Source organism: Panthera pardus, unplaced genomic scaffold, assembly GCF_024362965.1.
Source record: "Panthera pardus isolate Hobbes unplaced genomic scaffold, ASM2436296v1 HiC_scaffold_15, whole genome shotgun sequence".
In the NCBI taxonomy this organism is placed as follows: Eukaryota; Metazoa; Chordata; class Mammalia; order Carnivora; family Felidae; genus Panthera; species Panthera pardus.
The window spans coordinates 52,444,588-52,472,088 of record NW_026526710.1 but is presented as its reverse complement, the minus strand read 5'-3'; the positions used below and the strand labels follow the sequence as shown (position 1 = coordinate 52,472,088).

General features: G+C 39.9%; 1 protein-coding gene across 4 annotated transcripts in view; it reads left to right on the top strand.

Annotated features, from left to right (window-relative positions):
• TPGS2 (tubulin polyglutamylase complex subunit 2) overlaps positions 1–27,501 on the top strand; it is a 68,576-nt gene that overhangs the window by 2,699 nt on the left and 38,376 nt on the right. For 3 of the 4 annotated variants that reach the window (XM_019465369.2, XM_019465371.2, XM_019465372.2), the window contains exon 2: positions 9,773–9,852. The exons of the other annotated variant lie outside the window; for it this stretch is intronic. In XM_019465369.2, the coding sequence (XP_019320914.1) occupies positions 9,773–9,852 (80 nt within the window). The remainder of the gene's footprint in view (positions 1–9,772; positions 9,853–27,501) is intronic. 4 annotated transcript variants of the gene reach the window in all.

The window sequence follows — 27,501 nt, the reverse complement described above, 5'->3', positions numbered from 1 at the left end:
ATTTGATAACAGATGATTATACAGACAGTGTGAAAAATGATCTGCATGAGATGCAACAAGATCAATTACAGCTGACCTTTGAACAACACAGATTTGAACTGTGTGGTTCATTTACACCTGGATTTTCTATAGTACAGTAGTTAAAATGTATTTTCTCTTTCTTATGATTTTCTTAACATTTTCTTTTTTCTAGTTTATTTTAAGAATACAGTATATAACATACAAAATATGTGTTAATTGACTTTATGTTATCAGTAAGGTTTCCCATAGTAGGCTATTAGTAGTTAAGTTTTTAGAGTCAAAAGTTATACACAGATTTTCAACTTCGTGGGGGTGGCGTCAGCATCCTGACACCTAACCTCTGTGTTACTCAAGGTTCATCTATATAATCTATATTTCTCCATCCTAAACTCCTCTACTTTTTTTTATAATTCTTTTTTTATCATTTTATTTAATTAATTTACTTATGTTCATCATGATAAGTGTACTCTTTAATCCCCATGCCAATTTCCCCCATTCCCCTATCCACCTCCCACCTGGCAACCATAAGTTATTTCTCTATAGTTAACAGTCTGTTGGTTTGCCTCTCTTATTGTTCCCTTTTGCTTGTTTCTTAAATTCCACATATGGGTGAAATCATAGAGCATTTGTCTGTCTCTGACAAACTTATTTTCTTCTATCCATGTTGTTGCAAATGGCAGCGTTTAATTTTTTATGGCTGAATATTCCATTAGGTGTTTTATATGTGTATATATATACGTATGTAAATACATATATATGTATATATATATATACACACATATATATAAATATATATATACACATATATATATACACATATGTATATCATGTCATCTCTATCCATTCATCAATGGATGGACAATCACTTGGGCTGCTTCCGTGTCTTGGCTATCGTAAATAATGCTTCAGTAAACGTGGAGGTGCATGTATCTCTTTGAATTAGCATTTTTGTATTCTTTGGGTAAATGCCCAGTAGTGCAATTACTGGATTGCAGGGTAGTTCAATTTTTAATTTTTTAAGGAACATACTGTTTTCCATACTGTCTGTACCAGATTGCATTCCCACAAACAGTGAAGAGGGATCTTTTTTATCCACAGCTTCACCCACACCTTTCTTTGTTGTTGATTTTAGCCATTCTGACAGGTATAAGGTGATACCTGATTGCAGTTTTGATTTGCATTTCCCTGATGATAAGTAATAATGAGTATCTTTTCATGTGTCTGTTGGCCATTTGTCTGTTGTCTTTAGCGAAATCTCTATTCATGTCTTCTGCCCATGATTGGATTATTTGTTTTTGAGTGTTGAGTTATACAAGTTATTTACATATTTTGGATATTGATCCTTTATCTGGTGTCATTTGCAAATATCCTCTTCTAGTCCATAGGTTGCCTTTTAGTTTTATTGATTGATTCCTTCACTGTGCAGAAACTTTTTATTTTGATGTAGTCCCAGTAGTTTGCTTTTGCTTTTATTTCCCTTACCTCAGGAGACATATCTATAAAAATGTTGCCACAGCCTATGTCAGAGAGATTACAGCCTGTGCTTTCTTCAAGGATTTTATAGTTTCAGGTCTCACATTTATTTTTTTTAATGTTTATTTATTTTTGAGAGAGAGAGAAAGTGCGAGTGGGAGAGGGGCAGAGAAAGAGGGAGACACAGAATCTGGAAGCGGGTTCCAGGCCCTGAGCTGTCAGCACAGAGTGTGATGTGGGGCTCAAACCCACGAACTGTGAGATTATGACCTGAGCCGAAGTTGGACACTTAACTGACTGAGCCACCCAGGTGCCCACGGGTCTCACATTTAGATCTTTAATCCATTTTGAGTTTATTCTTTTATGTGGTGAAAGAAAGTGGTCCGGTTTCATTCTTTTGTATGTTGTCCAGTTTTCCCAACACCATTTGTTCAGGAAACTGTCTTTTTCCCATTGTATATTCATTCCTCTTTTGTCAAAGATTAATTGACCATTTAATTGTGCATTTATTTCTGGGTTTTCTGTTCTCTTTCAACGGATACTTTTTCCCAAAAAACAAGTATGAAGCAGAAGAAAACAGCAAGTCTAAACTCCAGACAGAATTAAAATACATAAACAAGCATCTGAGGATATGAAAAACTACCCAGAATCAGACACTCAAAAACTAAGAACAGAAATAGAGGGGAAAAAAAGGAGGGAAAATGAAAAAAGAGTTGAATAAACTCAGACTATAATTTGAAGGAAACAAAGTTCTAAATAAAGGGTAAATTATAAGGTATCATAAGGAGACTAGATTGAAGTGAATTTAGTCTAGAGCATTGAAGAAAAATAGGAAAACAACCAAGAAAGCTACATAAAAAAGTAAAAGGGTCAAGAAGGAAGGGGAAATGGAAGATAAGCAAATAAGGAATGCTATTCATATTATTAGAGTCTGTGAAGAGCAAAAACAAAATAGTGGAACAGAAATAATATTTAAAATTATATTAAAAACTTTCCAAAAATGGGAAAAGATCTGATTCTGAAAGGGCTTCCTGAATACCTGGAAAAAAATTAACCAAGAACTATCAACTTTAAGACATACACTAGTAAAAGTAAGATCAGAGATAAAGATGAAATCCTCAAGGCCTCAAAGCAAAAACACAAATAACTTACAAAGTCAAAAGAATTAGACCAGCATCAGACTTCAAAAACCAGCATACCAAGCAAGGTAAGACTAAAACAGTGTTTTTAGGAAACTCAGTGAAAGAAGATGTAAACCAAGGATTTTATAACCAGCTGAACTATCTTTCAGATAAAAGAACTTAGGTTCCTGTACCCATGTGTTCTTTCAGAGGAAGTTACTAGAGGGTGACTTTTATGAAATCACACATAGATAAGGAAAACCTGAGTTTCATATGCATGCTGTTTAATATTTCCTACTCTGCCATACAGGTTAGTCTAGCCAGGCTGCTCACAAATGCTTGCCATTGATCACAAAGGCCAGAGAGTGGGGATAACTGTGTCTCATCAGATAGTACTTATCCTGTCACATGTTAATAGACCAAGGACAGCTTGTTATTGCTATTGCTTTCTAAACATCTTCATAATGCTTTCGGCTATCTGTGATATTGTCATTTATAATAAGAAATACATATTTAGTCTTCCTGGTTCTAGCAGACTTTCTAAGACCTTTAGAATTTTCTAAGTGAGGAGAGTGATAAAAAGCTGTCCTTTGTTATGTTAATGTACCTTCTGGAAAGCCCCTAGGTAACCTAATAAGGATAGGGGCTGGTGGCCTGGGCAACCAACTATGATTAGAGGGTTAGAACTTTTGGTTCTGGTCCCTGATTTCCAGAGAAGGGTGAGGGGCTAGAGATTGAATGAATTGCTAGTGGTCAGGGATTTCCTCAATCATGCCCATGTAATGAAGCCTCCATAAAAGTCCAAAAGGAGCAGGCTTGCAGAGCTTCTGGGTCATTGACCCGGAAGGCTTCCACTTGCCATTGTGCTGGGCCCCAGACACATGAGGACAGAAGCTCCTGTGTTTGGGACCTTGCCTTATGCATTTCTTTATCTCACTGTTGATTTATAACATCCTTTGTAATCTGTTAAGAAAATAGGTTTCTTAAGTTCTGTGAGTCGCTCTAGCAAAACTAATTGAACCAAAGAAGAGATTCAATAAGGGGGAACCTCTTATTTATAGTCAGTCAGAAGCACAAATAACAACTTGGCTTTGGAACTGGCATCTGAAGTGGAAGGCAGTTTTGTGGGACTGAGCCCTTAGCCTGTGGATGCTGTCTCTGGGTAGATGATGTCAGAATTGAGTTGAATTGTAGTAAACCCAGCTGATGTCTGAGAATTGCTTGGTGGTTTGGGGAAAGCTCCCTCCCATCCCATGTCGGAATTAGCTAAGACAACATGGTAGAAAAAGCATTAGGCTTCATGTTGCAGTTGTGGTTAGAGATTTAGTTCTATGAAATTATTTAATGTCTCTCATCCTGTTTCCTTATCTTTAAAAAACGTAATAATAAGAGTAGGGGCACCTGGGTGGCTCAGTCAGTTAAGTGTCCAACTCTTGGTTTTGGCTCAGGTCATGATCTTTTGGTTTGTGGGTTCAAGAACCACATCAGGTTCTGCACTGTCAGTGTGGAGCCTGATTGGGATCTCTCCCTCTCTCTCCACCCTATCCCCACTCACTCACTCACTCTCAAAAAAAAAAAAAAAGAAAAGAAAAGCATTTTTAAAAAATGAGAGTAATGATACCTGCTTTACAAGATCATTGAAAGATTAAACGATAATTTATACTACTTCCCTGAAATAGAGCATTGTACAAATGAAATTTATTTTATATCCCTCTCTTCTCCATCCTCAGCACCTCCTCCCCACCAGTGCTATTTGTATTGTATAACGAAGTCCCTACAGTGGGTACATCTTAAACAATTTATTATAGGATGGTTTCTAAAGCCAGCATATTGACCAATTGGCCTATCCTGGAGGTGTTTAAAGTATCATATGTCCTTTTTGGCCCTAAAAGTAAAACAGCCAGTTATTTTATCAGCAAAATGATTTTTTGGGAGGGAGGGGGAATAGCAGAGAATTGCAATTCTAGACATACAAGCTGTGGCAAACAGGAGGCAAGTGTAGAAATGAAAGACGAGAAGCAGAGAAAAAGGAAGGAATTGAAGGGGCTGCTTTCAAGGTAGTTCATTGGCAGACAGTGAGAGTTCAGAGTAGTGATGGTTTTTCATTGGCTGGGTTGTTGCTGGGCAAGGAGAAATTCTTTCCTCCTACTAGAGTAACAAAGCAGGCTTCTTGGGAATGCAGGGTACTTCTCTTCCTGTTGAAGTGTGAAGTTGACAGAGTGGTAGACCTTGCAGGCTCCCGCTTTTGGCCTCCTGACTCCATTTTAAATGAAGTTTCTTTTATTCAGTTTCATACCCTCATCTGCAATAGCATCACAGCAGTTCTGTTTAAGCCTTGTAGACCCTGAACCTGGACCTGTTATGCACTGAATCATTATGTGCTTGTCTGTCTCAGCCTATTCATAGTGATGCTATCGGCTAGGAATGCCTCAGGCACTCACCTGGGCATGTAGGATTGGTGACAAGCCCCCACATTTTCCTGACTGGAGCCAATGTTAATGTTGCAGCTGGACTGGCACCTGTGGTTCTTACTATGCTTGCAAGCTGCACCTCAGCGACAACAGTTAGGGAACTTTGAAGAAAGGATTTATTGTGCACAGGTCCTAGAGGGCACATGCCAGGCCTGAGGGCCACACAGCCCGATGGCGGGGACGAGGAGCAGACCTGGGTCTTTTATTGGGGCCCAAGGGTGGGGAGGCCAGGGTTTCACAGAATCACTCTTTATTGGTGAATTTAAAATTTAGGTGTGGGAATTTGGGCATGGGAGGAGAAAGGCAAGGTCAGTCAAACCATCAGTTACCCCAGTTACTCAGGGCTTTTTAAAAGGGGAACTTAATGAGTAGGGTGCCCTGGTTCCTGATTGTTTAGATTGTAGCTGTGTCATATAGCTGGCAATTCGTTTATTTAAGATGAATGTATTTGAAATGGGTGGGTTGGCAATCAAAAGCTTAATGTCAGGTGCTTATACTGGTTTATTTGAAATATGTGTCCTCCAGCAACCCTACGCACTAGACTGCCTCCTGGGTGTAGTTAGATGACATCATTATGCAACCAGTGGATTGTTGACAAAGAATTCTGTATTGTGCTGTTTTACTGCAGTTGGAGTAATAGGCTGCTAAGACTGATTGAAGCTAGAGTCTGCATTTGCATAGGTTAATTGCTAAAGGGCTTTGCTAAGGGGCACACAATGATGTTTGTACATAAACTCTTAACTAGACCCATAGATGGAGTCAGCCTAGCCACTTGGAGTGGCCTATTCTCACCCTTATGTCCTCGCTATAAAGTGTCAGTAATAACATTTATTATTCACTGTCTTACCTTTGGTGGGAACATTACCAAATGGGCCACCCCTGAAGGGTGAGACAGCATCTTCCATCCTAATCAGTCAGGGACATAGCAAGGACTTAGCCACGTGTAACGGCTTAAAGCTCAAGTGTTTTTCCACCTTAGTACTGTGCTTCACAGTATCTTAGAAAGAACATTGACCAGAAAGCAGAAAAAAAAATTGTGTATATGGTACTTTTTGCGTTTCCAAAGCACCATTATCTCTGCTTCTTCAGCTTCCATTATCAAGGGAAATATTCTTATAAGTCTTGTCTCTCTGAATGCTAAGGAAAGTGAAGACTCATCTAAGGTCACACAAGTGGTGAATGTATAAAGCAAGACTAGAATATGTGGAGTCCAGCATTCTCAGCCTCCTTTATTGGGCTGTTGCTGTATCCCAAGATTTGAACTTTGTGACAACTTGGAGGAAACTATGATGCATAGAAAGGGCACTAGCATAATTACAGAATCAGTGAACCACATTGTGATATGCTGACTTATAAGAGATATATATTTACTCAGGTGAAAGCTTGAACAAAGCGGGATTAGGGCTCCTCAGTCCCCCACCCCCAACAGTGCAGTAGAACATCTGCATATAACTTTAACTCCACAAAAAATGTAACTAGTAGCCTACAGTTCACCAGAAATCTTACCAATAACAAACAATTAACACGTATTTTGTATGTTGTGTGTATTGTATTCTGTACTTTAAAGTAAGCTAGAAAAAAAAAGTTAAAAAAATCATAAGGAAAAGAAAATACATTTATAGTACCATATTGTATTTATTCAAAAAAGTAAGTGTTCAGGTGGACCGATGCAGTTCAAACCCATATTGGTCCAGGGTCACCTGTATATTTTGTCTTAGTCCACAGTTCCTGGCTTACAGCTCCTAAAACCCTTGTAATTTCATAAGTGTTAAGAGTGGTAAAGATTTTTCATTATGTTAATGAGGTGATTTTTGGAAAGCACTTAAGGATGAGCACTAGTTACCAGTGGATCCAAACATGGAATTAGAGGATTGGCATTTTCAGTCCCATCCCCTGACCTTCAGGCAGTGAGCAGCCCTAATCTTGCTTTGTTCAAGGGTCAGCTGTCATCTGAGTGACCAAATATATATTTCTTAGAGGTCAGAATATCACAGTGTGGTTCACTGATTGTGTAATTATGCTAGTACCCTTTCTATGCATCATAGTTTCCTCTAAGTTGTCACAAAGTTCATATCTTGGGATACAGCAACAGCCAATGATTTAATCATGCCTGTGTAATGAAGCCTCCATAAAAACCCGAAACTTCCAGGTTGGTGAACACCTGGAGATTTGGAGACAGTGGCCTGCCTGGAGAAGGCATGGAACTCTTTGACCCTTCCCACATACCTTGTCCTAAGCATCTCTTCATCTGGCTGTTCCTGGGTTATATCCTTTTATAATAAACCAGGAATCTAGTAAGGAAAATGTTTCTCTGAGTTCTGTGAGCCACTGTAGCAAATTAATGCAACTTGAGGAGGGGGTCTGAGGAACCTCCTGATTTATAGCTAGTCTGGGCTTTTGACTGCTGTCTGAAGTATGAGAAGAGGGGGTCATGAGAACCCCCAGTCTTTTGCAGATCAGTCAGAAGCACAGGTGACAACCTGAACTTGTGTCTGGTGTCTGAAGTGGGGAAGGTCTTACAGACTAAACCCATAATCATTGGGATCTGATGCCATTCCTTGTGGGACATCGGGGTATCCGAGAATTGCTTCTTGGTATGAGAAAATCTCCCCACAAAAATGTCGGAGGGATTGGGTCCAGGAACCATTTTACACATTAAACTAGTTTAGAAGTCTCTGTCATATTGTTAGAAATTTTAAAAATTCATTTGAATACTTTCCCTGATTACAGTATTTACTCCTAGTAAATAACCAAGATATGGCTCAAAATAGAATATACTTAAGTATAAACATATATGACCCCAACCCTGCATGTGATGGGTTAGGATATCAGGGAAAAAAACCATCCGAAATGGTTTCATGGAGAAGGTGGAACTTCAGCATGGCCTTGGAGTGTGAGTAGGACTTGCGTAGGTGGAGAGATACATGGACATATTTGGGTGTGTATAATAGGAAAGGGATACAGCATAATCAAAGATGAGTGCAGATTTAGTTTGGCGGGTGAGGGACAGAGGGGTGGAGGCAATGAGGGAACTGACCCAACTGGAACAGAGGGTTTGGACTGGAGGGTGGAAGGAGATAAGACCAGACCAGTATAGTAAGGACCTTATCCTCCAGATCACAGGGAGAACTGAAAAGATCAGATAAGAAGCAAGCCTAGGTATGGACAAGGTCCTTTGGTGGTATGCTGAAGGTGGCTCAAGCACACAGAGTTTGTGGCTTTGATTGCGTCTACACTTGCAGTGTCCATGGCCTAAAATAGTGGTGACATTGGGGACAATCTGTGCAGTATGGCAAAGAGAAAAGAGTAGAGGCTTTGTTCGCTAGGGCTGTCATAAAAGTACCATAAAGCAGGTAGCTTAGAACAACAAATTCTCACAATTCTGGAGGCCAAAAGCCTGAACTCAAAGAGTTGGCAGTGTCATGCTCATTCTGAAGCCTGGAGGGGAAGAACTCGTTTTGCCTCTTTCTAGCTTCTGCTGGTTTGCTGGCAGTCCTCAGTGTTCCGTGTATTATGGATGTGTCACTCCAATTCTCCACCTTCATGTGGCCCTCTTCCCTCTGTGTGTCTCTCCACAAAGCATTCTTTTTATAAGGACATCGTCATACTGGATTTGGGATCCACCCTACTCCAGTGGGACCTCATCTTAACTAATCACGGAGTCAATGACCTCATATCTAAATAAAGTCATGGTCTGAGGTACTGGTGATTAGGACTTCAAAAATGTATTTTTTTGTAAGGAACACAGTTCCACTGATAAAAGATTTTGTGTCTGAGATTAAGGACTTAAAGATCCTGAGTATGGGTAAATACAGACAAGTGGAGAATGTAGGAGGTCTTCAAATCTGTTGTATTCCAACTCAGGTGGCTTCTCTTTTACCTCAGAATGAATGATGGAACATATCTCCACAAAGAGATTTAAAGACCTTTTCCTGCTTTAAAGATTTAGAGACATGATTTATTTGGTTTTATTTCTGGATAGAGTCCATTTTCCATAATGTTAGCCTAAACTTCTAAACCCTGGATCTCTTGAGTAGAAGATGAGTTTTATTTGGAAGAAAAATTAGCAAACAAGTGTTGTATCTTGTAAAAGTTTATTGGGGTGCTTTTCCTTATTCCTTTTGACCATGTCATAAGTGCATAAATTCAGCTCACTGAGATTTTCAGTATGAAATCACTAGGAACATAAAATCTCTGATTTTTGTTCAACAGCTGAATTACTAAGCTGTGACTGGTTGTAGGGGGTATTCGATGATGTCCTTTCGGCCAGGTTGACTCCATGGTCCTAGGTTGTGGGACTGAGTGCCTTCAAAAGACTGAGCAGTTCTTCCTGTTTTGTTTTTTGTGCTCTTAAGTTTATTTATTTATTTGGAGAGAGAGAGAGAGAGAGAGAACCCAAGAGGGGCAGAGAGAGAGGGAGAGAGAATCCCATGCTGACAGCGCGGAGTCCAATGTGGTGCTCAAACAATGAACTGTGAGATCATGACCAGAGCTGAAACCAAGAGTCAAATGCTTAACCGACTAAGCCACCCAAGCACCCCCTTCCTGTTTTTATCACATGGGTAATAAATGCTGCTCAGAGGAATCTGATATTCCTAGAGTACTCATCAACAGTTAGTCAGCCTCTAGTATTGAAATATGTAAGAGCGGGCCTATTGCAGCTCTACACTCTTTTTCCTCTTCCAGAATCTTCCCCAGGTGTGACAGACGTGACTATCATAGAAAAGCCTCCTGCTGAACGTCATATGATTTCCTCATGGGAACAAGTAAGTGTTGCCCTTTTGAATCCTTACATCCCCACAAAGAGAGGTCAACTTCAGTGACCCTAAAGAAGGAAAAATTAGGGCAGGAAACCTGGTCTTATCTCAGGCCACAGCTGCCTTCAAGGAAGAGTTCAATTTTCTCTTTTATGTTCAGGCCATTTAACATTCCTTTCAGTTCCATACCATTTCCTCAGCCTGGAGCATCTCCTATGAGCCTCACTATCATTTGGAGGCAGTGGAACATTCATAGTTGTATACAACAAAGCTAAAAATTCAGGAAGGAAAGGAAAAATTAAATATTAATAAGCATGCTGAGCAGAATGTGGATAAGTGTTACAGGGAAGTACTTAACCAGATTAATAGCTACTGCTTCTCCAACCCTCCTCTGAACTTTTATTCATTTGTTCAGTAGAAGTTTTAAGCTCCTAAACTGGGCCAGGCATTGTGCTTGGTGTTGATTCCTGGGGATTCAGTGGTAATCAAAAAACGGTTCCTTACCTCTTAATGTTACTGTGTAAGACATAGTGTAGATCGTTATGAATATAATTACCAAGTAGACTTAGCACAGTGAGAGAGAGGTAAAGGGAGCATTGTCAGGAGGACTGACCTAGTTTGAGGTTAAGAAAGGTTTTTCCTAAAGAAATTATGTGGAGTTGTTAACCAGACAGAGGGGCTCTGAGAAGGGACTTTCAACCTGTGGGAAGGCTTTGAAATGGGAAGGATTAAATTTTCTAAGAGCATAAAGAAGGTCCCTGTGGCTGGTGCACAAGAGAGCAAGGGAGAGAGATTGGTAAGGACCAGGACATGCAGGCTTCTTAAATCATCATGAGTTTGTGCTTTATTTTTCTTTTTAAGTTTTAGTTTTAATTCCAGTTAGTTGGCATACAATGTTATATTAATTGCAGGTGTACAATGTAGTAATTGAACAGTTCCATACATCATTACCCTGCTCATCATGACAAGTGCACTTTTTAATCCTCATCACCTATTTAACCCATTTCCCCAGCTCCCTCCCCTCTGGTAGCCATCAGTTCTCTATAATTAAGACTATTTCTCCCTCTCTCCCTCTCTCCCTCTCTCCCTCTCTCCCTCCCTCCCTCCCTCTCTCCCTCTCTCCCCCTCTCCCCCTCTCCCCCTCTCCCTCTCTCCCTCTCCCTCTCTCCCTCCCTCCCTCCCTCCCTCTCTCCCCCTCTCCCTCTCTCCCTCTCCCTCCCTCCCTCCCTCCCTCCCTCCCTCCCTCCCTCCTTCCTCATATTTCCCTTTGCTTCTTTGTTTTGTTTCTTGAATTCCATATATGAGTGAAATCATATGGTATTTGTCTTTCTCTGACTCACTTATTTCACTTCGCATGATACTCTAGCTACATCCGTGTCCTTGCAAATGGCAAGATTTCATCTTTTTTATGGGCAAATAATATTCCATTGTATTTATATACCACATCTTCTTTATCCATTCATCAGTCCATGGAGACTTGGACTGCTTCCATATCTTGGCTGTTGTAAATAATGCTGCTGTATAAACATAGGGTTGCATGTGTCCCTTTGAATTAGTGTTTGTGCATTCTTTGAGTAAATACCCAGTAGTGCGATTGCTGGATCACAGGCTACTGCTATTTTTAACTTTTGAGGAACTTCCGTACTGTTTTCCACCGTGGGTGCACCAGTATACATTCCCACCAACAGTACCCAAGTGTTCCTTTCTCTCCACACCCTCCCCTGCACCTCTTCGTTTCTTGTGTTGTGTTATTGATTTTAGCCATACTGAGGATGAGACTGTCATAGTGATGATTTGAGTATCTTTTCATGTTTTGGTGACCATGTCTGTACATGTCTTCTACCCATTTTTCTAATTGGATTATTGGTTTTTTGGGTATTGAATTTTATAAGTTCTTTATATATTTGGGATATTAACCTTTTATTAGATACGTCATTTACAAATATTTTCTCCCATTTTGTCAATTGCCTTTTAGTTTGGTGATCGTTTCCTTTGTGGTGTAGGAAGCATTTTATTTTCATGTAGTCCCGATAGGTTATTTTTATTTTATTTCCCTTGCTTCAAGAGACATATCTAGAAAAAAGTTGCTATGACTGATGTCAAAGATGTTACTTTACTTACTATGTTCTCTTCTGAGATTTTTAGGTTTCACATCTCACACTTAGATCTTTAATACGTTTTGAATTTATTTTTGTGTATAGTATAAGAAAGTGGTGCAGTTTTTGCTTTCACATGTTGCCAACCAGTTTTTTCAGAACCATTCGTTGAAGAGACTGTCTTTTTTGCATTGGATATTCTTTCCTACTTTGTTGAAGATTTATTCACCATACAGTTGTGTGTTTATTTCTGGGTTCTCTGTTCTGTTGATATATGTGCCTATTTTTGTGCCAGTACCATACTGTTTTGATTACTACAGCTTTGCAATATAACTTGAAGACCAGAATTATGATGCCTCCAGCTTCACTCTTTTTTAAGACTGCTTTGACTACTCAGGGTCTTTTGTATGAATTTTAGGATTGTTTGTTCTAGTTCTGTGAAAAATGCTGTTGGTATTTTGATATGATTGCATTAAATCTGTAGATTGCTTTGGGTAGTATAGACATTTTAACAATATTTGTTTTTCCAATCCATGAGCATGGACTGTCTTTCTATTTCTTTGTGTTGTCTTCATTTTCTTTTATTAGTGTTTTATACTTTTTGGAGTACAGGTTTTTTCACCTCTTTGGTTAGGTTTGTTCCTAGGTATCTTGTTATTTTGGGTGCAGTTGGAAATGGTATTTTTTAATTAATTTCTCTTTCTGCTGCTTCATTATTGGTATATAGAAATGCAACATAATTCTGTGCATTGATTTTGTGTCCTGTGACTTTACTGAATTATCAGTTGTAGAAGTTTTTTTGCTGTCATCTTTTGGGTTTTATATATGGAGTATCAGGTTATCTTAGTGATTTTACTACTTTACCAATTTGGATGCCTTGTATTTCTTTTTGTTGTCAGATTACTTGGCTAGAACTTCCAGTACTATGTAGAATAAAAGTGGTGAGAGTAGACATCTTTGTCTTCTTCCTGACCTTAGGGGAAAACTCTTTTTTCCCATTAAGGATGATGTTAGCTGTGGAGTTTTCATATGTGACCTTTGTTATGTTGAGGTATATTCCCTCTAAACCTACTTTGTTGAGGGTATTTATCGTGAATGGATGTTTGGCTTTGTCAAATACTACTTCTGTGTCTTTCAAAATGATCATATGGTTCTTATCCTTTCTCTTAATGATGTAATGTATCAGGTTGATTGATTTGCAAACATTGCAAACTACTCTTGCAATCCAGGAATAAATTCTACCTGATCCTAGTGAATGATTTTTTTAATGTATTGCTGGATTGCTTTGCTAATATTTTTTTGAGGATTTTTGCATCTGTGTTAATCAGGGATATTGGCCTGTAGTTCTCTTTTTCAGTGGTGTCTCTATCTGGTTTGGATGTCAGGGTAATGCTGGCCTCATAGGATGAATTTGGAAGTTTTCCTTTCTTTTCTGTTTTTTGCAATAGTTTGAGAGGAATGGGTATTAAGTGTTTAAATGGTAGAATTCACTTGTGAAACCCTCTGGTCCTGGAATTTTGATTATTGGGAGTTTTTTGATTACTGATTCAGTTTCTTTGCTGGTCTGTTCAAATTTTCTATTCCTGTTTCAATGTTGGTAGTTTATATGTTTCTAGAAATTTACCCACTTCTTTTAGGTCATCCAATTTGTTAGTATATGGTTTTTCATTTTATTCTCTTATGATTGTATTTCTGTGGGATTGGTTGTTATTTCCCCTCCCTTGTTTGTGATTTGAGTTCTTTCTCTTTTTTTTTTCCTGATAAACCTGAATACAGGTTTGTCAGTTTTATTGATTTTCTTCAAAGAAATAGCTCTGATTTCTTTGATCTGTCTTACTGGGTGGTTTTTTTTTTTTTTTAGTTTGTTTGTTTACCTTCTATATCATTTATTTCTGCTCTAGTGTTTATTTTCTTCTGCTAGTTTTAGGTTTTGTTAGAGTATTTAATATAAACACTTTAATATAAAGTTAGAGTGTTTATTTGGGCTTTTTCCTGCTTCTTGAGGTAAGCCTGTATTGCTATAAACTTCCCTCTTAGAACCACTTTTGCTGCATCCAGAGGTTTTGGACCACTGTCTTTTCATTTTCATTTGTTTCCATGTACTTATCTCTTCTTTCATTTCCTGGTTGACCAATTCATTGTTCAGTAGCATGTCTTTTAACCTTTATGTATTTGTGGTTTCTCCAGATTTTTTCTTGTGGTCGACTTCTAGTTTCATAGCATTGTGGTCAGGAAATATGCATGGTATGATTTTCATCTTCTTGAATTTGTTGAGGTTTGTTTCCTAGACTAATGTGATCTATTCTGGAGAATGATCTGTGTGCACTTGAAAAGAATGTGTATTCTGCTGTTTTAGGATGGAATGTTCTGAATGTATCTGTTAAATCCATCTGTTCTAGTGTGTCATTCAAAGCCATTGTTTCCTTGTTGATTTTATGTTTAGATGATCTGTCCATTGTTGTAAGTGGGACGTGAAAGTCTGCTACTGTTATTATATTATTATTGATTACTTCCTTTAAGTTTGTAATTAGCTCTTTTATGTATTTAGGTGTTTCTCTGTTGGGTACATAAATATTTACAATTGTTATATCTTCTTGTTGGGTTGTCTTCTTTATGATTATATAGTGTCTTTCTTTGTCTCTTGTTACAGTCTTTGTTTTAAAGTCTATTTTGTCCGATGTAAGTATTGCTAGTGTGGCTATCTTTTGACATCCACTTGCATGATAGATGTTTCTCCATATCCTCACTTTCAATCTGCAAGTGTCTTTAAGTCTAAAACGAGTCTCTTGCAGATAGCATATAGATGGATCTTGGTTTTTAATCCATTCTGTCACCCTGTGTCTTTTGATTGGAGTGTTTAGTCAATTTACATTCAAAGTAATTATTGATAGAAATGTATTTATTGACATTTTCTGAAGATTTTCTGTGTTTGTTTCTGAAGATTTTCTCTTATCCTTTCTTTCATGGTTTGATGATTTTCTTTAATGATATATTTGGATTTCTTTGTCTTTATTCTTTGAGGATTTATCAGTGGTTTTTTTATAGATGATTACCATGGGGTTTATGTATAACCTCTTCTGCCTATAGCAGTCTGTTTTAAGTTGATGGTCGTTCAAGTTTGAACCCATTCTTTTCTCCTCTCCTGCCTACATTTTCAATACATATTATTATATTTTATAACCTTTTTTGTGAGTTCCTTGACTGATTTTTTTATAGCAATATCCATTTTTACTGCTTTTTTATTTCCTACGTCTATACTATCACTTTTGGTCTTTCCATTCAAAGGAGTTTGCTCTTTATTAAGAGAGCAAAGGAGAGCCATTGAAATGTTTTAAGTACGGAACTCGGAAGTTCAGATTTCTGCTTTGGAAAAGTCACTGTGTCTGAGGAATAGCAAATGGATTTGACCAGGGGAGAAAAATTAACCTACCATTTAATAAGTGCCTACTAACACACATCATATAATTTATTTTAGTTAATCCTCATAATAACCCTGCAGGGTAGATATTGATATCTTCATGTTACCAATGAAGAAAGTCATTGGTCCGTGCAGGTTAAAGAGTTTGTCCTGGCTCACAGAGCTACCAAGTGGCAGAGCCTGAATTTGAACTTAGAGTTACCTGCCTTATCTAAGCATGACCATGTCTGCTCTGGCAGACTGCCCTCATAATGGAGGGCACCACTATGGCAGCCTTCCCCTGGGCAGCAAAGCATCCCACGGTATGTGTGCATGTTCAGTCCCTGCCAGCAGGGCTCACCCTCCATGGACTGAGCCAGTGGCACCTTCTTTGGCAGCTCAGTAACTGGTAGTTAAAGTTTCTCTCTAGGACCTCCGCTCAGTCAGCACTCCCAACTTCTCATGGGCTCGCTTAGCCCCAACCCCCATTTCCACTCATAGTTCACAATAGAAAAGGAAATTTAGAACAGTGTATATCTGCTGAACTCTTGCTGGCTGATCAGGGAGAGCCTGCTTCTGGTGCAACTGTGCCAGCCTGGCCTTGTTGACATTGTTTCAGCCCTCTGATCCTTTATAGGCCTAAGTCAGCCCTTTAGGGAGTGCTTCAGAGTGCTTTTTTGTGAGTGAGATCCTGGTGTTTTCCTGTCTGCCAAAGAGAAGGAGATTCCTGGCTTGGAAGCCTGAGTTCGTTGACCTGGATGGGAGGATGAGAGGGCAGGAATGCCTTGTCCTAGGTGGAACACCATTGAGGTGGTATCATATTGTGTCACTTATTTAATGAGGTAATTTCTGAGGCATATTCTTCCTTGTGTCTTATACCAGATATTCTTCAGAACTCTCTAAGACGACTATCCACTTGTCCTAGTTTAACTTACGCTGTACTTTATTCATTGGGAGCATGCCTTCCATGGCTGCTTTTTAGGTCTGGAGTCTATAGCTGATCTCATTTAGATTTAATTTGCCCCCCTGGACAATGCATCTTTATTGGGTTCCCTTGAGCTTAGAGTGACATTAAGGGGAATGGATAAATCGCCCTCAGAGATCTGAAAGGCATAATGGGTAAGCATGAGAGAAAGAGATTTTTAGCTAACTGAGACAGTCAATGGAACATTTTCTTCAAACATACTCAATTGGGGTAATTTCTGTGAAAGCACCTGGAATAATAAGATACAGTGATTTGGAATTTTCCATTGAGTGCTTTACTTGAAATATCCTAGACTTAATTACAGTAAAATATGCCATATTTAAAGTACAAACAGTATTAGGATCAGCAGCATAGAAATTCACTTGTGCAGTTCCATGGCTTGAGCTTTCTGGAGGCTTGTTGGATAGATACTTAAAAGCTAATGTATGGACACAGACAATAGAAGAGTTTTGGGTATGTGCTTTTGTTTTTAAGATTCTGTTTTTGTCTAGCACATTTTTTTTTTCTGGTTGTGCTGGACAAAACATGGTCACTATAGAACATTTGGAAATTAAAAAAAGATAAAAAATGAAAAGTCCTCTACGACTTTACCACATAGAGATAATCACTATTACTATACTTTTAGTTGTGTGGGTGGGTGGAGGTGAGCAATGAATAGTATGGTCTAGGGACCCCCTAAGAGTCCAAAAATGGGAATTGGGACTTCTTGAAATGTATGTCAAATTTACTAATGTGTACCTTTTTCTGCAGAGCTGTGTCTTCCAATTCTGAAAGGGATTCATAACCCTAAAAAGTGTAAGAACAGGTTTTTGTAATAATTTTTCTCTTTTTTTTTTTTTTTGAAGCATAGTTGACATACAATGTACATTAGTTTCAGGTGTACAACATAGTGATTCGACAAGTTGGTACATTAGGCTATGCTCACCACACATGTACCTATTATCTGTCACCATACAATGCTATTACAGTACCACTGACTGTATTCTCTGCTGTACTTTTCATCCCCATGACTTACTCATTCCATAACTGGGAGTCTGTACCTCCCTCTCCCTGTAACCACTTTTGCTCATACCTTGCCCACTCCCAGCAACCATCAGTTTGTTCTTCGCGTTTATGGGTCTGTTTTTACTTTTTCTTTGCTTGTTTTATTTTTTAGATTCCCCATATAAGTGAAATGATATGGTATTTATCTTTCTGTGACTTATTTCACTTAATACAATAACCTTCAAGGTCCATGTGTGTTGTCGCAAATGGCATGATCTCATTCTTTTTTCATTCTTTTTATATGGCTGAGTCATACTCCATTGTGCATATATACTACATCTTCTTCATCCGTTCATTTTTTTAATGTTTATTTATTTTGAGAGAGATAGCACGCATGTGCAAGTGGGAGAGGGACAGAGAGAGGAGAAAGAGAGAATCCCAAGCAGGCTCTGCGCCATCAGCAGAGAACCTAAAAGGGGGTTCAGTCTCACAAACCATGCTATCATGACCTGAACCAAAATCAAGATTCGGACACTTAACCAACTGAGCCACCCAGGCACCCCTTCATTCATCTTGGCTTTCATATCTTGGCTATTTTAAATAATCCTTCAGCAAACATGGGTGCCTATATCTTTTTGAATTACTGTTTTCATTTTCTTTGGGTAAATATCCAGTTGTGGGTTTAGTGGATTGTTGGGTGGTTCCATTTTTAATTTTGTGAGGACTCTCCATACTGTTCCACAGTGGCTGTACCAATTTACATTCCTACCAACAGTGCACCAAGGGAGGGTTCCTTTTTCTCCACATCCTCACCAACACTTGTTTCTTGTGTTTTTCAGTCTAGCCATTCTGACAGGTGTGAGGTGATTATCTGATCATAGTGTTGATTTGCATTTCTCTGATGGTTAGTGATGTTGGGCATCTTTTCATGTCTGTTGGCCAACCGTATGTCTTTGGAAAAGTGTCTTTTCAGGTTCTTTGCCTGTTTTGTAATTGGATTCTTTGTGTTTTTGATGTTGTATAAGTACTTTATATATTTTGGGTGTTAACCCCTTATTTGGTATACCATTTATGAATAAGCTCTCCCATTCAGTAGGTTGCCTTTTTGTTTTGTTGATGGCTTTCTTTGCTGTGCAAAACCATTTTATGCTGGTGTAGATGATAGTTTATTTTCACTTTTGTTTCCCTTGTCTGAGGCGACATATCTAGAAATGTAATAATTTATTCATTCAAAATAGACACAGTGCTTTATGTGTTATTTGTTGATACCTACTTTTGTCATTTAAGCAGTGGAGGGCAGAAGTCTTGAGCGGAGCTGAAACTCCCTTACCCCACTTATTTACCCAAGTGGTTACTGAAGAGCATTTTTCCATAGGATCACGCTTGGCAGGGCCCCCTGACTTGTGCCTGCTCCAGAAAGTGCCTATACCTGAGGAGTGGGAGGGCCCTCAAGGGCTGATAGTTTCCACTTCTCTGGGGGACTGACTCTAGAGACTTACCTGCTTAGAGACACTCCAGCCAGGGCCCAACTGCCACGCAGTAGACCTGCTGTCCATAGCTGCGTGAATATACGGGGGCCATAGAGGCCCTCCAAGAAGAGGCTCCCTACAGCTGCCCTGCCCCTCTGGGCAAATGCAGTCCTCGGGGGGAGCCCATGGAGATAAGATACAGGAATAAGGCTGTGTAGGCACTGACTAGGCAAAAACAGCCTGAAGTAGAAAGGAGTCTCATGGCCGCGCTAGGCCCTTGGCTAGGTAATACACTTTCTCTGGGTCTCATATTCATCATGTATAAGTGTTTTGAAATAAGTGTTATTGAAGGACTCATCCAGTTCTGATATTTTGTGATTCTTTGGTGAAAACACAGGAGGAAAAGGCTGAAAACTAAAACTTAAATGACCACATACCTGTGGCAGTCTCCTCAGGTTAGAGGAATAGGAAAACCACCTCTTTCTGTTTTAATGTATTGCACCCGTTTTTGTTCCTTAAAAAGCAGTTTCAATCTGCCTGGTTTGTGTAGTTATATGATTCATGTTCACTGTGTGTGCTGCCTGCCTTCTGTAATGATGGTAGTTAGTAAGACCTAATGTCTGTACTGGGCTTTTCATCTCTCAGGCCTGTGAAAGCACCTGCCTCCTGATACTCACAGCATCCTGGTGTCAGGAGACTTCTATTATTAAGTATTCCGGTGACATTTCATAGTTGCAGAGTGCTTTACAATTCTTGATTGGTTAGACTTTCCAATCCCCAGATAAAAATTCAATTTACTGGTGGTGAAACTATGGCCCGCAGAGACCAAATGATTTGGCAGAATATCTCCTCTCCTTTTAGGCTCGCTTTTTCTGCAGTCTACAGAGAGTGGGTTCTGAACCTTCTTGCGGATCTGTCCCTCACATGCCCTGCTATGAATCTATTGTAAGCATCCCTGGTGGGAGGGAGCAGGCTGTGACACCTTGTCACCAGGGAGCCCCTCACCTCATGCCCCCTCTCCACCCTGGGAGCCCCTCTGTGTTCTCTGTGGGTTAGTCTGTCCCTCTCCAGTGCTTCACTTCTTCCCGCTGCACTGGCAACTCTCCTAGAGGGCCTTCCCATCTCTTTAAAATTAAAAACAAAATCTGTAACCTTGTGTCTCTCTCTGGCTACTTGGCCATTTGTTCCTTTGTTTGCACAGCCAAGTATGTAGAAAAATTGTCTAAATCAGGGGTCAGCGTGTGTGTGTGTGTGTGTGTGTGTGTGTGTGTGTGTGTGTTTAAGGATCTAATAGTAACTATTTTAGATTCTGGGGCTGTATTCTGCCTCAACTATTCATCTTTGCCATGGTAGCACTAAAAGCAGCCATGGGCAGTGCTGAAATGCACAGGTGTGACTGGGTCCCAATAAAACATTTACAAAAACGGGTGGCAGGGGCGCCTGGGTGGCTCAGTTGGTTAAGCGGCCAACTTCGGCTCAGGTCATGATCTCGCGGTCCGTGAGCTCGAGCCCCGCGTCGGGCTCTGTGCTGACAGCTCAGAGCCTGGAGCCTGTTTCAGATTCTGTGTCTCCCTCTCTCTGACCCTCCCCCGTTCATGCTCTGTCTCTCTCTCTATCTCAAAAATAAATAAACGTTAAAAAAAAAAACAAAAAAAAAACGGGTGGCAGGGTGGAGATATTCAGGGGGCCACAATTTGCTAACCCCTGGTCTAAATTACTATCCCCGTCCTTCACTTTCCAGTCAGTCTTCACACTTCCACAGCCTGTATTTCTCCACCACCATTCCCTGGACACCGCTCTCACAAATTACCAGGGACCCCTGCGCTGCTAAACCCATATTCCTCTCATGTGACATCTCCTGCATTTCTGTCCATCCACCACTCCGTTGTCTACCCAGCTATCTCTGTAGAGTCTGTGGCACCACCCTCTACCCCTCTGTCTCCACACTTACCTGTTACGTATTTGTCTCTGCAGAAAGTAGAAATGTGTTCGGCTCACGGAAATATAATACTAAACTAAGAACAGCTTAAACACGTAGGAATTAATATTTCTTGCATAACAAGACCTGAGATGGACAGTTACAGTAGGTTCATCAGCCTTAACATGTTAAGCCATTATCACTAATTCAGCCTGTTCCTTTATGCAGCCAAATGACTGCTGCAGCCACACCTGCCACCTGTAGGCTCAGGGCAGGAAGATGAGGTAAGGGAGGTTCCAGCCACATCTGTCGCCTTTTAACAGGGGAAGGAAAGTTTTCCTAAAACCTCCCTCATTGGACTTGGGCTTACAGTTAATGCCCCACACTTGTTGCAGAGGAGGGCCTTAAGTACTGAGCCGGGCACGTGGCCATCTTAGACAAAGTTAGGGCTTGTCACAGAGGAAGATGGATTTGAATCAGCAGCCTATGTATCTGCCACAGCCGCCTCTGTACCTGGCCTTATTCCTTTCTGTTTTTAGTGCCCAGCACAGTATTTATTCCATAACACTTAATAAAAGTGCGGAATGAGCCCCAAGGTGACCTGCCACCTTTTCCATAAGCCCTGAGAGTCCAGCTGCCGCAGCCAACATCTCAGAAGGAGCCCTCAGGTGCAGGGGCTTCCCCCACAAATCCCTCCATCTGTAGAAACCTGCTGACTTGTTAAGCTGGGGGCATTGCCATTTGAAAGTTGTGTTGGCTGATGTCTTACCTTACACTGAGCTTCACCAAAACGTGGTGCCCCAGACAGGTTGATATTTAGGTATCTTTTTCATCACATGTCTTTAGAGGAACATTTGATGGTTGTATGTGGAAAGGGTTTGGGGAAGAATATGTTGCTTCTCCTCTGAGTTTTAAGCAACTCAGACCCAACCTTTCATACACCACCCACCAAGACAAAAGATTCCAGTTCACCAGGCCCTCCCACTCTCTTTAGGCAGGGTGTTGAGAATATATTTGAGAATTCTCCTGCAGGCCTCGCCCTATCCCTCCACAGCCCCAACAGATACTCCTTTGACTACATGGGACATCCTTCCTGAGAAGAGTTTCTGTTAGATGCAGCTGTCCTCATTGCCTCAGGTTTCCAGTTTGATTTTAGCACGATGGACCTCCCGGGCAATTCTTCCTCTGCTGAGGTTGCAGATGGATGCGGAGAGCCTGCCCAGGATGGACACGCACCTGCAGAAACATTAATTTCTGGCCCTCGCCCCTTTGCCTGCCTCATCCTGCATCTGCTGCCCAGCCCGCTTCCCCGGTAAAGTGGCCTCTGAAAGGGAGGGAGCAGAGTGGTACAAGATTCCCACAGTAGAGAAGGTGAGCAGGAGAAAGTGGACAGCTCTTACTAGCCCTTCCTTCAAGGCTCAGGCAGTGCTCAGGAACGAAAATGAAGGTCTGGGAAAGAAGCTGATAGTTCCCCAAATTGCCTCAAGTCCTTCAACTGATAAAGCAGTGATACTGCTTGTGGTAGCCTCTTTCTGGCATAGCCTAAAGAGGCTACTGCAGATAGCCTCCTCTGGAGAAGAAAAGAAGAATGAAAACCAGGAACCATGTGACAGAATCAGCCTTGGGCTACACAGAGTAGCAGTACCACACTGAGGCCACCTGATAATTTCAGACACTGATCAGCAGTATGATTCTCCTTTCTTGACTTTCTCCCCAAATCCTTCCAATCCTCATACCTCCCCCTTTTACATTCCCTTTCTGCCAATCTTCTTCCTCCCTGCCACGCCCCGCAAAATAAGACACATGAACCTGGTGTGAAGAAGCCCTCTGAAGTTGGCAGATTGTTACCTAAAGAAGAGCCGTCTCTTTCCAGATTGGGCAGGAGAGAAATTGAAATGTCAGTAGCTCTGAGTTGCTGGTCAGGGTAGAGGATCCACATAAAAGTGGCACCCTGACAGCCCCACTCAGAAGGAAGGGAGTGAAGAGCTTCAGGACCAGCCACAGTGCGGGCTTCCTGGTGGTGACATCTGCAGCAAGGACGCAGCAGAGCCAGGACCCACGGTGATTCATGGACGAATGTCCGTGTGGGCTTAAGATTTTCATGAACACTCCTTGACATTTTATAGGTTTATGTTAGTATCTGAATGTAGTAAATACTTGATTTCACTGATTTTTATGTTTATGAATCCTGAATAATTTTTTAAATGATGGTATAAAATAATACCAAAATTTCTTCCTTGAGCAAAATAAATATTATAATAAATGTTATAATCATCACTAGTGGAATTCTCCAGCCTAACTTAAAGATGGGCTTGGATTTCTTGGGATCCCCGTTAGGTCAGATAGACAGTAGTTTCCACGTTTCCACCACTAGATGGCACTAGTGACCAAAATCTCAGAGTAGATGCTGGACTTTGGGGGTGACAGAAGGAACAAGGATTTTGTCAGAACACCGACAACTGTAGACTTCATGTGCTAGGGTTCTGGGGATGGAAGAAAGGCATTCTGTGTGCATGCTTTTCCTGAGAGCACATAGGATGTGCCATTCAGGAGGCACTGGGAGGAAGCCCTAATTCCAGACAGCTTACTCAGTATGAAAATAAGTAAGTTAGCCAAGGAGTCAGAGAATCCCTTAGGTTACACATCTGTGAGACTGGGAACTAGATGGTGAAGAGATCAAACAAAAACTGATCACAATGCATATTTTAGTTGTTAGATCAGGAAAATGAAAAACCCATTTCATTAAAAGGACAGCTGTTGTGCATTTAATAATTTAAAAATACTGCTTAAAATTACCGGCAAGGTTGAAATTTGCTCCTCACCTATGGTTCTTGAAGATGTTATATCCTAAAATTTTAATTACCTAGTCTTCTCTCTTCCTGCCAAGCTTACACCCTCTCCTGCCTCTGGTGTCTTTTAGACTCTCTTGGAGCTTATTCTTGAACCTAGGTTCACAGAGTTTAAGTGACACTCAGAGTTACTCAGCTAGTGGCAGAATTGGGAAGTAAACTCAGATTGTCCTGCTAGACTCTAATTTGCCCACACATCACCTGCCTAAAGTAACCAGCAACGTGACTTATAAGAAGTGTTCAGTATCACATCTCAGAGGGGTCTAAAAAGCAAAAAGTTTTGGATAGAGTTGCTAATATATTGCCCCTCTATGTAACCATGACGAGAAGTCTGCCTGAGGGCGCCAGGAAAGAACTGAACCCATCCTTCTGTACACTCCGAGGGCTTGATTGGCTAGAGAAGACTGGTCCGTCATGTGCACAGATGTGAGTTACTTAGAATTTAGGGCATGTTCCTAGTACCTCCTGAAAAGATACTAAGCTATTCCTTTGTTCTTTCCACCACCAGACTAGATGATTTGCTGTCCATATGAAGTACTTGTTCATGTCTTGTTATACATTTTTACTTTCTAAGAACTTTCAGAATCATTAGGTTCATTACATAAATGCTCTAGAAGTATATACTCTTCACTTTGAAGATGTTCTCATTTATCCAATAATTTGTTTCAGAAAATAATTTATGAGAATGAGTCTGGAATTTATGCCAGGGATTATTTTCCTCCAGCATCATCAGAACTTTGCTTAGAACCTCCTCTCACACTTTGTTTCCCTAAGCCGCCTCCTCGGCTTCTTCTTCTGCCCCTTCCCCCTCCCTCTCCACCAAAGCAGTCACAGCAGAGCAGACACTACTCTGCCTTATCTGGTGAGGCAAAAAAGAGATCAAACTGGTAACTCTGCAGACTCCGCCTCTCTAATAGAATTGTTTTTGTTTTCAATGTTATTGAGATATAATTGACATACGACATTGTATTGGTTTTAGGTGTATAATATAATGGTTTGATATATGTGTATATTTTGAATGATTACCGCAGCAAATTTACTTAACATCCATCACCATACATAATTTTAAGTTTTATTTTCTTACGATGAGAACTTTTAAGATTTACTCTACGAGCAACTTGCAGATACACAGTACAGTATTGTTATAGTCACCTTGCTGTATATTATATCCCCAAGACTTATTTATAACTGGGAATTTGTACTTTTGAACCCACTTTTGCCCACTCCTAACCCCTGCCTCTGGCAACCACCAGTCTGTACTTTGTAGCTCTGAGCTTGGTTGGTTGGTTGTTTAGATTCCACATAAAAGTGAAATCATACAGTATTTGGCTTATTTCACTTATAATGTCCTTGAGGTCCATCCATGTTGTCTTGTCACAGATGGCAAAATTTCATTCTTTTTATGGACAAATAGTATTCCATTATGTGTGTGTGTGTGCACGTGTGTGCATGTGTGTGTTTACCATACATTCTTTATTCATCCATTGGGGGACACTTGGGTTTTTTCCATATCTTGGCTAGTGTAAATAGTGCTATAGTGAAACAGGGATGCATAGATCTTTTTGAATTAGTGTTTTTGTTTTCTTTATTTAAATACCCAGCAATGGAATTGCTGCATCATATGGTAGTTCCTATTTTTAATTTTTTGAGGAGCCTCCACGGTTTTCCGTAGTGACTGCACCAATTTATATTTGCACCAGCAGTGCACAAGCATCCCCTTTTCCCCACATCCTCACCAACACTTGTCTTTTTTTTTTTTTTTTTTTTAATGTTTATTTATTTTTGAGAGAGAGAGCGAGTGAGACCTGGGGAGGGGCAGAGAGAGGGATACAGGATCTGAAGTGGGCTGTGTGCTAACAGCAATGAGCCTGATGTGGGGCTTGAACTCATGAGCCATGAGATCATGACCTGAGCTGAAGATGCTTAACAGACTGAGCCACCCACGTGCCTCTTGTCTTTTTTGATAATGGCCATTCTAACAGGTATGAGGTGATACCTCATTGTGGTTTCAATTTGCATTTCCCTCATGATTAATGATGTTGAGCACCTTTTCATATACTTTTGTTCATTTGTGTTTTTTGGGAAAATGTCTATATAGTTTCTAAACCCATTTTTAAATTGGATTGTTTTTTCTGTTGAGTTTTATGAGTTCTTTATAGATTTTAGATTTTGACCGCTTATCAGGTAAATGATTTGCAAATATTTTCTCCCATTTACTAGGTTACCTTTTCATTGTGTTGGTGGTTTTCTTTGCTGTACATAACAAGTGTTCTATCCCACTTATTTATTTATTTTTGCTTTTCTTGCCTTTGATTCTGGTGCCAAAGAGGAAAAAAAAATGCTAACACTAATGTCAAGGGGTTCACCCTGTATGGTTTGTTCTAGGAGTTTTATGGTTTTCAGGTCTTACATTCAACTCTGTAATCTTTGTTGAGTTGATTATTGTGTATGTTTTAAGATAGTGGCCGAATTTTGGGGCATCTGGGTTGCTCAGTCAGTTAAGCATCCGACTCTTGATTTTGGCTCAGGTCATGATGTCGCAGTTCATGAGATTGAGCCCCCATTGGGCTCTGTGCTGACAGCATGGAACCTGTTTGGGATTCTCTCTGATTCTCTCTCTCTCTCTCTCTCTCTCTCTCTCTCTCTCTCTCTCTGTGTGTGTGTGTGTGTGTGTGTGTGTGTGTGTGTGTGTGTGTGTTCCTCCCCTGCTAGCTCATGAGTGCTCTTTCTCTTAGTAAATAAATATTAAAAAGAGATTTAACCAGTTTTCCTAACACCATTTATTGAAGAAACTATCCTTTCTGCGTTGTATTTTCTTGGCTCCTTTGTCAGAAATTAATTGACCATGTATGCATGGGTTTATTTCTGGGCTCTCTATTGTGCTCAGTCAATCTATGTGTTTGTTTTCATGCTAATACCACACAGTTTTATTTATAATAGCTTTGTAGTGCAGCTTCAAATCAGAAACTGTAATGCCTTTAGCTTTGTTCTTCTTAAGATTGCTTTGGCTCCTTGGGGTCTTCTGTGATTCTACTAAGACTTTAGGTTTGATTGTTTTTACTGTTTCTGTGGAAAACACCGTTGGAATTTGGTAGGGATTACATTGAATCTGTAGATTTCTTTGAATAGTATAGACATTGTAATACTGTTCTTCCAATCCATGAACACAATATCTTTTCATTTGTTTGCATTTTCTTTTGTTTCTTTCATCAGTGTCTTAAAATTTTCAGTGTATAGGTCTCACCTCCTTGGTTAAATTTATCCTAGGTATTTTATTCTTTTTAATATAGTTGTAAATAAGTTTGTTTTAATTTCTCTTTCTGATAGTTGGTTATTAGTGTATAGAAACACAACAGGTTTTTGTATATTGATTTTGCATCCTGCAAGTTTACTGAATTTGTTTTTTAGTTCAAAGAGGTTTTTTTGGTGGAGTCTTTAGAGTTTTCTGTAAATAATAGGTCATCTGTAAATAGAGACTTTTGTTTCTTCCTTTCTGATTTGGATGCCTTTTATTGCTTTTTCTTGCCTGATTTTTCTGGCTGTGACTTCAAGCACTATATCAAGAGTGGCCATCATTATCTTGTTCCTGATCTTAAAGGGAAAGCTTTTAGCTTCTCTTTGAGTATGATATTTGCTGTGGGTATCCAGTTTGTTGAAAGTTTTTGCCATGAGTATATATTAAATTTTGTCAAATGCCTTTTCTGCATCCTTTGAGATGGTCGTATGATTTTTATCCTCATTTTGTTAATATGGTGTATCACATTGAGTGGTGAATGTTGAACCATCCTTGCATCAGTGGAATAATCCCACTTCATCATGGTGTATGGTCATTTTCATGTATTGTTAATTTCAATTTGCTAATATTTTGTTGAGGATTTTTGCATCAATGTTCATCATGGTTATTGGCCTGTAATTTTTTTTAAGTTTATTTATTTTGAGAGAGCGTGAGTGAGCGGGGGA